The 16,228-nt window shown below is 40.6% G+C and overlaps 1 protein-coding gene across 1 annotated transcript in view; it reads left to right on the forward strand.

Moving 5' to 3' along the window:
* Positions 1–16,228, forward strand: part of IQGAP2 (IQ motif containing GTPase activating protein 2) — a 261,521-nt gene that overhangs the window by 222,075 nt on the left and 23,218 nt on the right. Inside the window, exons 22-28 of the mRNA XM_058565585.1 lie at positions 744–893; positions 3,630–3,793; positions 5,660–5,884; positions 7,096–7,236; positions 7,579–7,663; positions 8,036–8,268; positions 10,545–10,677. Of these exons, the coding sequence (XP_058421568.1) occupies positions 744–893; positions 3,630–3,793; positions 5,660–5,884; positions 7,096–7,236; positions 7,579–7,663; positions 8,036–8,268; positions 10,545–10,677 (1,131 nt within the window). The remainder of the gene's footprint in view (positions 1–743; positions 894–3,629; positions 3,794–5,659; positions 5,885–7,095; positions 7,237–7,578; positions 7,664–8,035; positions 8,269–10,544; positions 10,678–16,228) is intronic.

The raw sequence follows: 16,228 nt of genomic DNA on the forward strand, positions 1-16,228 counted from the left end.
GCTTTCTTATTAGTCATTTGCAGATCTTCTTTGGAAAAATGTCTATTCAAATCCTTTGGCCTTTGTTGATTGGGTTGTCTTTTTATTTTTGAGATGTAAGAGTTCTTTCTGTGGATGCAAGTCCCTTATCTGATATTTAATTTGTGAATATTTTCTCCCATTCTGTGGGTTGTCTTTTTACTTTATTGATAGTGACTTTAGAATCACAAAGGTTTTAATGTTATGAAGTCCAGTTTATCTATTTTTTTCTTTAGTCACTAGTGCTTTTGGTGTCATATCTAAGAAACCATTGCCTAATTCACGGTAAGAAAGATTTATACCTAGGTTTTCTTTCAAGAGTTTTACAGTTTTAGCTCTTACATTTAGTTCTTTGATCTCTTTTGAGTTAATTTTTGCTTAGGGTGTGAGGTAGGGGTCTGACTTCTTACTTTTGAATGTGGATATCCGGTTGTCCCAGCATTATTTGTTGGGAAGACCATTCTTTCCCTATTGAATTGTCTTGGTGCCTTTATTACACCTTAAGAGCAAATAAGTGCAGCTTTGGAGAACAAATATTACAAAAGCCAAATTCACCTGCAAGCTGGATTTCCTTAATTTGTTTAACATTTTCTCTTCCTTTGTCTCTTCATGAGGAGAATGTGGAAAATTAATCTTTCCAACTATGTGTGTTTCGGGGTGTATGTGAAGGGAGGAGGTGAAGAGCACCAGAGTACAAAGTAGTAATTTCATAAAATTTTTTCCAGGATGTAATCTCACACAGAACGAAGCTGAATAAGAAAAAAGGTGGAGAAATGCAAATACTAAATAACACCGACAACCAGGGAATCAAAAGTTTGAGTAAGGAGAGGAGAAAAACACTAGAAACATATCAGCAGCTGTTTTATCTTTTACAGGTGAGAATGGTTTCTTTCCCTCTGAGTTTTAGATAAATACTCTGTTCCATGTTTGTGGTTTACAGGGCTCTCCCGTGCTGCAGCTCTGGTAGCTTACATGTGCTGAGCACCTGCTAAGTACCGAGGGCTGTTCTGGGTGCTTTATATGCATGATCTCATTTAATTCTTACTGCAACCCTGGGAACCATCAGAAAATAATTATTATCGTTATCCTTTATGACACACGAGAAAACTGAGACACAGCCAGTAAATGGTAAAGCAAGGATGGTGGGACCAGGCAGCTAGACTTCAGAGCCCCTGCTCTTCATGACTATATTTTATTGCAGTTATCTGCAGAAGCAGTGTAAATCTAATAACAACATGAGCAGATGCTGTCAGCCATGAAAAAACTAGCTATGTGAAAAGAGATCTTTACCAGATGCAGTCCGCCCTTCTTTTGAGGAAAGAGCCAGAGAGTTTGGATTAGGGTATCTTTTTCTATTTAGTTGTTGTCATGGCATTACTGTGATCTCAATGAACAGTAATTTTCCATTGCTTCCAGAGTGCGGGCGAGACCTGATAAGTTGAACTGGTTACAGCTGGACTCTCTTGTTCTGTTTGACCATTGATTCGCCCCATCGCCCTACCAGCACCTCCCCTTAGTCCCAAAGGAAACTGAGTAAGCAATAGTGATAGATCTAAATGAAGCCTCCCCTTTGGCAGGAAAACGTTCCCAGAAGAGGCGGATCCACAGTTCTTCCTGAGGGTCAGCAGTCCCTCTGTGTGGGGGCCTGGAGGTGCCTGAATCTTTGCTTGAAGAGGTCGCCGGCATTAGCTGTACACAGAGCATGTTACCCAAACCATAAAGGAAGTGCGGCTAGCCCCGTTGAGAGAAGAGATGTTAATTTTGCTAGAGTTGACAGTTCTGTACTTGGAATAATAGATTGGCAATCGTGTAGAGCCACAGATGGCCACGATGTGGCAGCATAGAAAGAAAAATGTTAAAACTTAGAATTGTTTGCGGAATCCACTGCTTAACACCGGCAACCTTTCCAGAAAGAAAGGGGGCTCACAGTGGGCAGGGAAGGTTTTTCATCTGCCTAAATTAGATTAGTACTCATCCACCAGTTGGAAGTTTAATCTTAGGCATTTATCATTTTTGACATCCATGAATTTCCAAGTGTATGAAGCTTCTTTAGGATTTAGTTTTTTAATGGTAGATTTTGATAGACTTTCTGTCATAAGGAAAGTGAAAATTTGGTCGTTGACCTAAGGCTTCTGTTGTTTACCCTGTTATATAAGTGGAGGCTCATTAATGGAAAGAAGAAAAAGCACAGGAGCATGGTTAGAACAATTCCACCAAGTTTTATTCCCCCAACAATCCAAAACCGACAGCCCCAGGACACGACCCTTCAGTGAAGTGGCTCTGGAAATCATGTGTTTTTCTCCACCTTTTCTTCTCTCTCCTTTGGGAGACGTTAGCCCAAGATCAATGAGGAAACTACAGAAAAGCAGGTGGTCTGGATCCCTTTGGCCTTTGGACTGTGCCTTGGCCAGAATTCTTAGCCATAGCAGCAGGTCAGCTCGTACAGGTTTTGCGTTGGGATTGTCTCTTCAGTCTGAGCCTAAATTTACAGTTTTAGGTCATCTGAGAGGAATGAGGAGTTGGCTTCTTTAACTTTAGAGTGAGTTTCCTGTCTCCGGATCCCGTGTGCTTAGCGTGGGAAAAGAATCACTATGGAGATATAAAGAAAAAGTTGTCCTGAGCTGCCTATTCATAAAATTTCGACCAATCATTATGGGCTTGAACATAAATCTAAGTAGAAAAGTAAACTAGAATTTGGGTTTTCTTAAATACTTTAAAGCCAAACTGCTTGAGTATATCAGATGAACACTCGTTTCCACGTATAGAAAATTTTCTTTCTTTATCAGAAGGAAGATGAAGAGTAGCAGTATTACGTTTCTCTGCAACCTAAATACTATTTTCTCTTCTGACCTCCACCTGGTTGGTGTAGCCACTAGAGAAAAACCATATTACCATGAAGACTGGTGCTACAGCTCGTGGACTCCATCCTCAGCTGAGCCCTCAGGGCTCCATGTCAGTTTTTTAAAAACTCTTGTCAATCTTTTAAGTTGTCTTTTTGTTCTTGTCAGTTTCTTGTAGTATTTTCCCATCAACTGTCCTGACCTTCGCCCCACTCTTTAGCCTCCCTACCTCTCTCCTACCTTCTCACTCTGTAAAACACCGTGGCTATCCCACTGTCTCCACATGGAACATATTCTTTCCTTTTTCTTTTTAGTCTCAGAATATGGGATGTGTTTCCTTCTATTCATGCATCAATCCTTCTACGACAGTCTATTTAGCTGGGCCCTTGGTCCATTCTTGCCAGTCTCTTTGTATACCAGATTCTGTTGGCCACCCCCTCTCTCTTCTGTGCCTCTACAATATAAATATTAATATGTGGCTCAAAATGGTTAACAGTGGGACGTGTACAAGATACAATTATATTTCATTAAATGTATCATTCAGTATATAAAAGTAAATCCTATGATAACTTTCTAATATAACTTCCTATGGTATAGGATTAATATTGGCTGATACCTTTTAAAGTCTTATTATGTGTCAGATACTCTTCTGTGTGTTTTATAGATATTAAGTCATTGAAGAGCAGGGACTTGGATACTCCTCTTTGCTTTAACAATACATTAACATGTAGTTTTATGGGGGGTTTTTTCTTCTTCTCTCTTTCCATTTAGACCAATCCTTTATACCTGGCTAAGCTGATTTTCCAGATGCCACAGAACAAGTCAACTAAATTTATGGATACTGTTATTTTCACACTGTACAATTATGCTTCCAATCAGCGAGAAGAGTATCTACTCCTAAAGCTTTTTAAAACTGCTCTGGAGGAAGAAATAAAGTATGTATATAAATATGTATGTAAAAAATACCGAAGAATAGATTCTTTTGTTAGTGGTGGCTATCTCTGATTTACTAAAATAAGTTAAAAATTATAAGTTATTCATACATACTAAAATATGTCAAATTTCTTGAGAAATTTCTTCATCATTATAGATATATTCAGGTGCAACTGTCTCCCGCCAGTGATACCTTTTCTAGTGCTAAATTAACTTTTGATTTTGCTGGTGTACAACAACTAAAAATCAAAAGCTTTTTGAAAGTCAGTGGGAAAATTTAATTAAAATTCTGTAGTCATAAAGCCATAAACAGATGAGGAGAATGATCTCTGCTAAGTAGCCCTCCCTTCTTACTGGAACTTGAACTGCTTTTTGCTAATTTATTTTCTGACTCAGTTAATGTAAGAAGTGTGTAGGTAGCTATAATAAATGGGGGCGGGGGAATACATGAGAAATGCCCTTAGCCGACCAGATGGACCTTAACTGCCTCCTTGACTTCTTGATCCCTTGAGCTATGCTGGTTTGGGTCTCCTGAGCATATTAGCCAGGCACCTCTGCATGAGAAATGAGATTCATGAGATATAGTGATGCTGGGCAGTGGAATAAGGTAAGTGGATGGAACAGATCAGAGGGATGGAAAGAAAAGTTCCAATTAGGTCAATCAATAAAGATTTTATAGAAGAGGAGGTAGTTGACCCAAAACCTTGAAGAACATTTACTGTTTTTATAAGAAGAAATAGAAGCGGGAAATAAAACACAATGGTGATAGAAGCAGCACGGGCCAAGGTGCAAGAAAGAAGGTAGAGCAGCCCTCCTAAGAGGTGATTTAGTCAGTCACCACCGGGAGGTGGAGCTGGAGAGATAGGTTGGACCAGATCACGGGAGACACTGAGTGGTGGCCCAGGTGCTGAGGTACTATTTACTTCCTAGGAAGCTGTGAAAGGTTTTTGAGTGGGGTATTGACGTGACCACATTGGGTTTTTGGAAGATCAGTCTGCTGCCATGTGTGAACAGGATGGATTGGAGTTCCACAGGTCAGAGAAATGGGGGAGTCAAAAGGAAAAAGATACAGTGTGTGAGTTTGAGCTATTGGTGTAGAACACACGCATGATAATGTCCAGCAGAAAATTGGAAATTCAAGACCAACTCCCAGGAAAGAGGGTGGATTAGACACCGAGGCCAGAGGATAGGTTCCAAAGAGATGGCAATGGAAGTTGTGCATGTGAGCGAGGTCTGAGGGTAGATTGTGTAGAAAGACGTGAAAGAAAACAGAATTAAAATGTGGAAGAGAAGCCCGCAAAGGAAGCAAAAGGAATGACTAGGTAAGATAAGGACCCAGGTATGCACTATTAGACCCTAAAGGGAAAGGAAGTGGAAAAGGATGAGAGGTTGCCCAGAGGTGACAGGGAGGAGAGAGGGGAGGTCACAGGAGCTGGCAATCAGAAGTCAAGAAGAGCGCTCTCAGCCATGTGATGTTGCTGGAAGCTGCATGGCAATACATTTGAGTGGGATTTGGGGAAGTGGAGATAGTTCATTCCATCAAGAGAGTTATTTTTAAAATTTGGTAACTAGAGGGAACATAATACTTGTACAATGTCACCCAGTGTTATTATTAGTCTTGGTCCTTTTTCAGTTCATGCCTGTCTTCCAGATTAAAATTAAAGCTGAAAACTAGTTTCTAGATTCTTAAATTTCTCAAATAAATACACATCTTACAAATGATTGCTTCCTTTTAAATCACACCATCTTTGATCTTCATGGAGAAAAATACAACCCCACGAAGCCCTTGCCTGCTAGAGAGAATGTACACTGCTTAAAACTCTATCCATAGAGGCCAACCATGTTGTTTTGGTTTGGGCTTTTTTTAGATCGAAGGTGGACCAGGTACAGGACATAGTTACTGGGAACCCCACAGTCATCAAGATGGTCGTCAGCTTCAACAGAGGTGCCCGGGGACAGAACACCCTGCGCCAGCTCCTGGCTCCAGTGGTGAAAGAGATCATCGATGACAAGTCCCTGATCATCAACACAAACCCCGTAGACGTGTACAAGGCTTGGGTGAACCAACTAGAAACACAGACTGGAGAAGCCAGGTAACAAAGCCAGCAAGATGCTGGTTTTCAGTCATGTTTTATGATCATTTTTACATGTTTATTTGTATATACTCTTAAGCTCTGTTAAGAGAACAAAATTTATCACACAAAGTCAGTTTCAATCCCAAATGTTACCTCCCTTTAACATATCCTTGCAGGTCACATCCTTGGACTCTTGCTCATCTTGATATTATGTGGTATTTTCAAATTTCAGGACCAGTTGATCCCCAAAGCCACAACTTCTGTTAATTCTCTCCCTTGGTTATTCTTTGTGTGTTTCTAAACCTAAACCTAGACATGGCAGACACTTTTCTCTTCACCTGATAATATGTACTTTATTTTATAGTTACCAAGTGAGTAACTTCAATGTATAAGCGTTAACAAGCCAGGTAGGATTGGCTTATTCTAGGTGGTGGTTTGTAGATTTTAGTGATCCCAGCTTTTTATTTCCTACAAAAGAATGCCTTGTGAAATAGTTAAGGTATGCACCGAGAATTACATGGATGGTTGTTTCAGCACTATTTGTAATAACAAAAACCTGGGGAAAGTCAAAATATTTAGCTTTGGGAAATTTGTTAAATAAATGTTTGTATAACACATAATAAAGTAGTAACTATTTGGAATGGTGGTATAGAAATGTATCTGCTGGCATGCAAAAAATGTTCGTGATAAAGTTTTCAGTTGCAGTTAGGCACGACAACCCATTTTCTGAAAAAAAATATGCATGTATATATACACATACAGGTAGGATCTGTATGGGGTGTTAATATATGTGAACTGCATTACACTCATGCGTGTGTGAGGCCCATATACACGCATGCATAGAGAAGGACTTAGAAAGTTATGCACAAAGATATGAAAAGTGGTTGTCTCTGGGTTGGTATTGTTTTCTTGTTTGCTCGTACGCAATTTTTTCTGTAATGAACATATTGCTTTTTTATAATTAAAAAAAGAAAGTTAGCTGAGTCTACATTACTTGGATCTGCCTATGGTTTTGCTAGAAGAGCCTAGAGTCCCCCATTTCCACTGGTGGCAGAGGGTACAGTCTGGGCACGTGGGGCTTCCCCTCACTTAGCAAACATTGTGTCATTGGAGTCAGTGGGCAAAGTCCAGTTCACTGTACAAAGCTTGACCATAGAACCAACGTGGCAAGGATAGAGACACTTGTAGCGAAGCCCCCAGTTAATTGCAAGCCCTTGTCTTGTTTTCAGCAAGCTGCCTTATGATGTGACCACAGAACAAGCCCTAACATACCCAGAAGTGAAAAGCAAACTGGAGGCCTCCATTGAGAACCTGCGCAGGGTCACTGACAGAGTCCTGAACTCCATCGTTTCTTCCCTTGATCTACTGCCGTAAGTTGTTCTTGTAGCAACTTCAGTGTTCTCTGCTGAAAATTCTTGTAATACTATGTAAAATAAACCCCGGTAGTGAAGACAGGAGTTTTCCCTCATATTGTGTTTACTATTTTAAAAATTTACCTACATTTGCGTTTTAAAGTCATAACTGTTCGGGAACAGTACAAAACAGTACTCAGTTACTATCATTGGTGGAAGTCTTGTGATTCCGTTACCATCTCATTTTATGTTTAATTTTTAGGAAAACTGCTCAGCTTTAGTTGACTGGAACAATTAATGTGTTTCTTCCGCTCTTAGCCTTTTTCCATGATTTTCTTTTGTCATCTGTTTTACCTGTAGCTATGGATTGAGGTATATAGCCAAAGTACTGAAGAATTCCATCCATGAGAAATTTCCTGATGCAACAGAAGATGAGCTATTAAAGGTAGATTTTCAAGGGTACTTTCACCATAGCTGCTCTTGGGGGTTTGAGCCAAAATTACCAATGTACCATTTTGTAAGATTTTTCTCCGTGTATCACTATTTATAATATGCTGCTGGTCTTCTCTTTCTAATGACTATCAAGATTATTGATTATGCTGAGGTAAATTTGTAGATCTTACACATTATTGAGATTCTTTATATTAAAGCATTTTGGGAGCAATAAGCATATTTTCCACCAAAAATAATTTTCTTAACTATATTGATAATGTGCGATTATATTAGTGGAAAATATAAATGACTATTTCCCTAAGACAAATCTAAAACTCTTGAGTTTTCTTTCTTAAAAATAGTCTTTCCTTCTGCTTCACTCCAGATTGTCGGAAACCTCCTGTACTATCGGTACATGAACCCAGCCATTGTCGCTCCGGATGGCTTTGACATCATCGACATGACAGCCGGAGGTCAGATCAATTCCGACCAAAGAAGGAACTTGGGCTCGGTGGCCAAGGTTCTTCAGCATGCAGCCTCCAACAAGCTGTTTGAAGGAGAAAATGAGCATCTCTCCTCTATGAACAGTTATTTATCAGAGACGTATCAGGAGTTCAGGTGAGAGGGGTCATTTCTTTTGGAGAAACTGACAAAATGGTGGGCAAGAATAATGTTTGTTCTGTGGCCAGAACTGGAGATTTGGGGGTGGGGGACAAGAACCTCAGTTGGCGGCATACGTTTCTTCTTCTAGTTGGCACTGTGGGGAGAGAGGAGGGAGGGATGAACAGGCTGGGTTACCTCTGTCTGGTGTTCCCCATCCAACCCCCCGCACCTGCCCCCAGTGCCCCTGGTGCATTCAGTTATCCCCGTATGTACAGTTTCTGCTGCTGACAAAATGAAATCTTGATTCTTCCTGGTATGCTACAGGCTTATTGTGCTTAGAATAAAAAAATCAAAATAGCCAATTTCTACTTTGTTGCACTTAAGAAGAGGGTTTTTATTTTTGTTTTTTTTTAAGAACTTGTCCAGTCGAGGAGAAATTGCCTTATCTGCATCAAACAATAGTAGGAAACTGAGTATTTGGTCTTGAACAGTTGGGAAAATCCAGCGGTTATATTTGTTGAAGATTGTGTGTGAAACGTTCTGTTCTATTCTTGAACCTCCCTCAGTGATGCATGTAAGACTCACGTCTATTGCCTGTGTATGCGCTTCTGAATTATATCACCAGTCGGTCCACAGGGACGTGGAAGGAGGGAGTCCAAAAGAAAGAGCCGTTCACCTGAGGCTCTCTTCAGAGGCACCCTGGTTCAGCATTCCCCCTTTCTCCCGTCTGCCTTTCAGGCAGAAGGATGTAGCAATATGACAGAAATGTGGCCTCTTTCGCTCCTCACTTGGAAAATGATCATTTCCCATTCCTCAGTTTTCCTCTGGATTAATGACTTCCTACTGACAAAGGGAGTTCATGATCATTAATCTTTGTTTAGAATTTGTGGCCTCTTGTAAGAAAACTCTCCCAAATCCTCTTACTCCAGGAAGTTTTGTTTTCTCAAGCTGCTACTTTTAGTTCTCCTCCCTGACCAAAAAGAAATATCCATTTCTTGTAAACCCGTATCTGCTATTAGAGCTTCCTTTTTTCTGAGATTATTTGTATCAACCATCTATGGTTCCAGCTCTTCTCCATAAAGAAACAAAACCAAAACCCTCCCCTTACCTCCCCTTAAGTCCTTTTTTCCTCTTCCACTCACATTTATCCTTTGTGTTCCTTAGCAACTCATGAAAAATTATAGCCAAAAAAGTGCAGGAAGGCCACTTGTCACATACCCTCCCCCAGCCTTGGCTTGGGAAGGTTAGAGGTTATTTCTGGTGGACAAGCCTTGGAGATAAACCTTAGGAGGTAAACCAAGGATGATTTCAGGTGTGTGAAACATTTATGACATTAGAGAATAAAATACCTCGTCTACTTGAGCAAGGGGTCACTCCTAAACCTGGCCACAGCACACCTGGCTTTTCTTGATCTCTGTCTAAATTTGCTGTCATTTAAATAGCAGACTTTTTAGAGTCTGAGTACTGGAGGAATGGGGCACTGTATATATTTGTGTGTCTAGCCTTAACAGTCTCCATCAGCCAGCAACTGTTGTTTGGATCCACTAAGAGTAGAGTAGGCTTAACTCAGATTATTGTCAAATTGGTAACAGAAGCTCTGAGGGTTCCTGAGAGCTTGTGCCGTTTAAAGTAGCAAATTTGATGATTTGCTTTTCTGATTGTTTTCTCTAGAAAGACTTGAGTCTTAGATCAAGGATTATCAGTCTTGACATTTTTGTTTAAATTTCAGGCGCCATTTTAAAAAAAACAACTTTTTTTTTGAGGAAGATTGGCCCTGCGCTAACATCTGTTGCCAATCTTCCTCCTTTTTTCTCCCCAAAGCCCCAGTAGATAGTTGTGTGTCACAGTTGCACATCCTTCTAGTTGCTGTATGTGGGATGCTGCCTCAGCATGGCTTGATGTGTGGTGAGTATGTCCGCACCCAGGATCTGAACCGGCGAACCCCAGGCCACCGAAGCAGAATGTGTGAACCTAACCACTACGCCACTGGGCTGGCCCCATAACTTTTTTTTTAATGACCTGCCCATCATCTGATTACACTGAGTCACTGACAGGGCCTGAGGCCTTTACTGCTCTCTCCCTTCCTGTCTGAGGAGCTGGGTCCGACGTCCAGAAACACAGTCTCGGCTTCCACAGTCAGGAGCCAGCCTAGAAGATGCTGTAACAAGAACCCCCAAGGTTTAGGGTGGAGGACAAAGCACAACCATCCTTCAAGATTCCCTCACTATTTTGATAAAGCTATTTGACTCACAAATTTGACTCTGTCTGAAAACTTTTTTTTCCTTTGTTAGGAAATATTTCAAAGAAGCGTGTAATGTCCCTGAGCCAGAAGAAAAGTTTAATATGGATAAATACACAGATGTGGTGACAGTCAGCAAGCCAGTCATTTATATTTCAATTGAAGAAATCATCAGCACACATTCAGTAAGTGGGGTTGGAGGGGGGTCTTAGCAGGGACCCACGGTTCAGAGGGCTGTTACATATTCTTAATCCTAAGAACCCTTCGATTATATATTCCTGACTCTTATAAATTAATAAAACTCATTTTCCCAAACAAGGAACATTTTCTTTTTACATGGTATATTTATTCCCTGACTCTTACATATTAATAAAACTCCTTCTCCCAAACAAGAAAAGTTTACTTCTTCTTTTTTTTTTTTTTTTGCTGAGGAAGACTGGCCCTGGGGTAACATCCATGCCCATCTTCCTCCACTTTATACGGGATGCCGCCAAAGCATGGCCTGACAAGTGGTGCGTCGGTGGGCGCCCAGGATCCGAACTGGCGAACCCCGGGCCGCCGCAGCGGAGCACGTGCACTTAACCGCTTGCGCCACTGGGGCGGCCCCAAGAAAAGTTTACTTCTTATCTGATCCATTGAGAAGTCAGATTGAGCGTGTGCAGTGTAGGCCCTGAGCAGGGACAGGCCCTGGTATTTTCCCCACCCACCAAGGCCACACTGCCTGGACCCCCACCCTTTGTCTCTCCCCCTTTCAGGAATCCTCTCAGCTTTTCCAGTAATTTTCTGGGAAAATGAGAATGTTCTCTCTCTTCTCCTGTTGGACATAGAGAAAGAGAGAATAAATGGGGGAAATAAACACCCCCACCCAACGATAGCCACCTGCAAAGAATCACTTCTGTTGTTCTGGAAACCCCCATTTCTTAGGAGCAGGCCCTTTCACAGTCTGTGCCGTGTCATAACGTCACCATCTGGTTCGCCTGCAACCATCACCACCGTCAGCTGCTAGCATGTATTAAGCGCCTCTAGGGATCAGGGCAGTTGGCTGGTCCTTAGATGGCCTTTCAGTTATTTAAAGTAAAAAGAGAGCCTAAGCATTGAGAGTTTGTTTGTAAGACAGATTGGAACTTATTTTCTGAAAAATCTAGATTCTTAAAAGGTAACCATTTCACGAATTGTTTTGGACCTGCTACTACAAGTCTATATATATATAGAGAGAGAGAGAGAGACACCCAAAATCGCAAAACATGTCCAGCAACACACCATTTGCAAAAGTAATTTTCTAATGAGGAAGTAGACTCGTTCATGTTTGAGCAGCAACTCAACTGTCTATTTTTGTGGTAGATCTTCTATCTCAAAAAAAATGTCCACATGTTGGCTGCACATTTGCTGTGGGCAGTATCCTCACGCAGAAAAAGTGGTGAGGAGTTCTCTTTTAGAGTGAGAGATTCTTTCCCAAGGATAGCAGAGAGGAAATGTTACTGTATTAATTTAGACTGTTGGTCTTCAAGGAGAAATAGTCTGCTCCTTTTGTTAACAAGGATTGAAAACAGAATCCCATCCTGGGAAACGTGGCTTGTGACCGATTTGGAATTTCTTCATGTGTTGGGTTGGAAGCAGATGCAGTAACGTGGGAGTACGGGAACAGCAGAGACCGTCCTGTTTACTGTCTGTCTCGAGGAGGAGGTGTCCGCGTGCAGACACAAACACAGCAGCAGCACCGCTTGCCAAGCCTGTGGTCACGTGCTTGCCCCTTGTTCTCTAAGGAACGTGTGGAACGTCAAAATAAGCTCTTTAAGGAGACTTTTTCAGGAAATTTTTATATTCTTTAATTATCAGAATAAAGGGTAGAAGCTGGCTGCCTAAAGCACCCCTTTCCAGAGACAGCAGCCAAACAGCTGTCCTGTCTTTTCAGAGAACGAGAGCAGAAACTGACCCATCTTGCTCATTTGTTCTTATCTCTAGCTTACCTTCCCCCCAAATGTCATATGTACTACTCGTCCAGATTTCACTATATTTTATATCACCGCTATTATTTATATAGTGTCTTTCTTTAAATCCACTTGCTTTTTTTTGTTTAAGAATATTTCTTTGCTTTAAAACAAATACCTCTATACCTCTAATCATAGTGGAAAAAACTAGCATGCCTTGCAATAAACAGAAACTTTAAAGGTAAATAAATAAAATGAAAACAGAGTAGTTGGATGTAGTTGCTTCCTTGAAGGTATGCATCTGAGGCCTCCTCTCTCTTTCCTAAAAACCCAGTTAGCAAGTGTCAGGGAATGTTAAGGAAAATGCAACATTAAACAGGTACTCTCCTTCACTAATCTTAAAGATTAAAAGAGAATGGAAAAGGCAGTAATCAAAGCAGTGTGGTACTGGCATAGGATAGACATACTGAGCAGTGGGATAGAACTGGGAGTCTAGAAATAAACCTTCAAATTTATGGTCAATTTGTTTTCTACAAGAAGCTAAAACAGTTCAATGGAAAAAGAATAGTCTTTTCGACAAATGGTGCTGGGACAACTGGAAATCCACATGCCAAAAATGAAGTTGGCCCCCTTCCTTCCACCCTACACAAAAGTGAACTGAAAATGGACCAGAGCCCTAAATGTAAGAGCTAAAACTGTAAAACTCTTAGAAGAAAACATAGGAGTAAATCTTTGTGACTTTGGATTAGGCAATGATTTCTTAGATATGACACTAAACACGCAAGCAGCCAAAGAAAGCAGTTGAACCTCATCCAAATTAAAAACTTTTGTGCCATACAGCGCCATCAATAAAATGAAAAGACAACCATGAGAATGAGAGAAAATAATTGCTAATAATATATCTAAGGGACTTGTATTTGGAATATATAAAGAAAACCTACAACTCAATGATAAAAAACTGAATAACTTTAAAAATGGACAACTGTGCATCAAAGGGCACAATCAACAGAGTGAAAAGGCAACCTACAGGATGGGAGAAAATATTTGCAAATCATATATCTGATAAGGGGTTAATACCCAGAATATGTAAAGAACTCCTACAACTCAACAACAACAAACAACCTGATTGAAAACTGAACTAAGGACTTGAATAGACATTTATTCAAAGAAAATACACAAAGGGCCAAAAAGCACATGAAAAGATGCTCAACATCCCTAATGATTCCAGATTGAAATCCAAATCAAAACCACAGTGAGATACCATTTCACACCCATTAGGATGGCTTCTACCAAAAAAAAAAAAAAAGAAGAAGAAAATAAATGTTGCCAAGGATGTGGAGAAATTGGAACCCTTGTACACTATTGGTTGGTATGGACAATGGTGCAGCTGCTACGGAAAACAGTGTGGTAGTTCCTCAAAAAATTAAAAATAGAATTACCACATGATCCAGCAATTCCATTTCTGGGTATATACTCAAAAGAATTGAAAGCAGAGTTGAAGTTGTACACTGGTGTTCATAGCAGCGTTATTCACAAGAGCCAAAAGGTGGAAGCAACCCGTGTCTGTCAAGGGGTGACTGGATCAACAAAATGTGGTAGGTACATACAGTGGAATATTATTCAGCTTTAAAAAGGAAGGAAAGGGGCCAGCTCGGTGGTGTAGTGGTTAAGTTTGTGTGCTCTGCTTTGGCAGCCTGGGGTTCGCAGGTTCAGATCCCGGGCACAGACCTATGCACTGCTTATCAAGCCATGCTGTGGCAGGCGTCCCATGTATAAAAGTAGAGGAAGATGGGCACGGATGTTAGCCCAGGGCCAATCTTCTTCAGCAAAAAGAGGAGGATTGGCAACAGTTAGCTCAGGGCTAATCTTCCTCACCAAAAAAAAAAAAAAAAAGGAAGGAAATTCTGATACGTACTACAACATAGATGAGCCTTGAGGACATTATTTAAGTGAAATAAGCCAGTCGTAAAAGGACAAATACTATATGATTCCACTTACATGAGGTACCTGGAGTAATCAAATTCAGAGAAACAGAAAGTAGTATGGTGATGGGAAGGGAGAATGAAGAATTGATCTTTGGGCCGGCCCCGTGGCTTGGCGGTTAAGTGCGTGCGCTCCGCTGCTTAGCGGCCTTGGTTCGGATCCCGGGTGCGCACCGACGCGCCGCTTCTCCGGCCATGCTGAGGCCGCGTCCCACGTACAGCAACTGGAAGGATGTGCAGCTATGACATACAACTATCTACTGGGGCTTTGGAGGGAAAAAAAAAATAAATAAAATCTTTAAAAAAAAAAAAAAGAATTGATCTTTAATGGATATAGAGCTTCAGTTTTGCAAGATGAAAAGAGTTCTGGAGGTTGGTCACACAACACTGAATGTACTTGACTGAACTATACACTTAAAAGTGGTTAAGGTGGTAAATTTTGTTATGTGTATTTTACTACAATTAAAAATAAAAACATAAAAAATTTTTTTAAATGAGCAAATAATCTGAATAGATATTCTCCAAGGAAGACACACAAATGGCCAATAAGCACACGAAAAGATGCTTGACATCATTAGTCATCAGGGATTGAAATCAAAACCACAATGAGGTATCACTTCACACCCACTAGGATGGCTAGAATCAAAAAGTCAGGTAATAACAATGTTAGCAAGGATCTAAAATAATTGAACCTCGCACATACTGCTGGTAGAAATGTAAAATGGTACAGCCACTTTGGAAATCAGTTGGCAATTCCTAAATGTTAAATATAGAGTTACCATATGATGCAGCAATTCCACTCCTGGGTATGTACTTAAGAAAAATGCAAACATGTCCACACAAAAACTTCTCCGTGAATGTTCATAGCATCATTATTCGTAAGAGCCAAAAAGTGGAAACAGATGTGCATCAACAGCCGAATGAATGAAGTGTGGAATATTATGCAGCAATAAAGAGGAATGAAGTGCTGATACATGCTACAACATGGGGGAACCTTGAAAACATCATGCTAAGTGAAAGAAGCCAGACACAAAAGGCCACAAATTGCATGGTTCCATTTACTTGAAGCGTCCAGAACAACTAAATCTATAGAGACAGAAAGTAGATTCATGGTTTCTAGGGGCTAAGAGGAAGAGGTAATGGAGAGTGACTGCTAATGGGTACAGAATTTCTTTTAGTGTGATGAAAATGTTCTGATAGTAGATTGTGGTGATGGTTGCACAATTCTTTGAATATACTAAAAGCCATTGCATTGTACATTTTATTTATTTTTTATTTTTTTGTGAGAAAGATTGGCCCTGAGCTAACATTTGCCAATCCTCCTCTTTTTTTTTGCTGAGGAAGACTGGCCCTGGGCTAACATCCATGCCCATCTTCCTCCACTTTTTTATATGGGACGCTGCCACAGCATGGCTTGACAAGCAGTGCGTCAGTGCGCGCCCGGGATCCGAACCGGCAAACCCCAGGCTGCCACAGCGGAGCGCAGACTCTTAACCGCTTGCGCCACCGGGCCAGCCCCTGGCATTGCACATTTTAAATCAGTGGATTGGATATGTGAATTCTATCTCAATAAAACTGTTGTTAAAAAAAAGAGAGATTGAAAGTGGGAAAGACTGATTTTATCATTGTGATTCAGAGTTTTATAAGATAGTTACTTAAAACAACTAAAATTATATTTCCTATCACCAGAGATACCAGTCCCATACTTTGGAAACATTGTTTTAATTTAATTCTAAATGGAAACAAAAACAGATGTATTGTCCTTCATGGTTTTCCCCTCCAATGCTGCTGCTCCTCAAGAGTTAAGAATATTTCCTGTATGACTC

Source organism: Diceros bicornis, chromosome 1 (genome assembly GCF_020826845.1).
Source record: "Diceros bicornis minor isolate mBicDic1 chromosome 1, mDicBic1.mat.cur, whole genome shotgun sequence".
In the NCBI taxonomy this organism is placed as follows: Eukaryota; Metazoa; Chordata; class Mammalia; order Perissodactyla; family Rhinocerotidae; genus Diceros; species Diceros bicornis.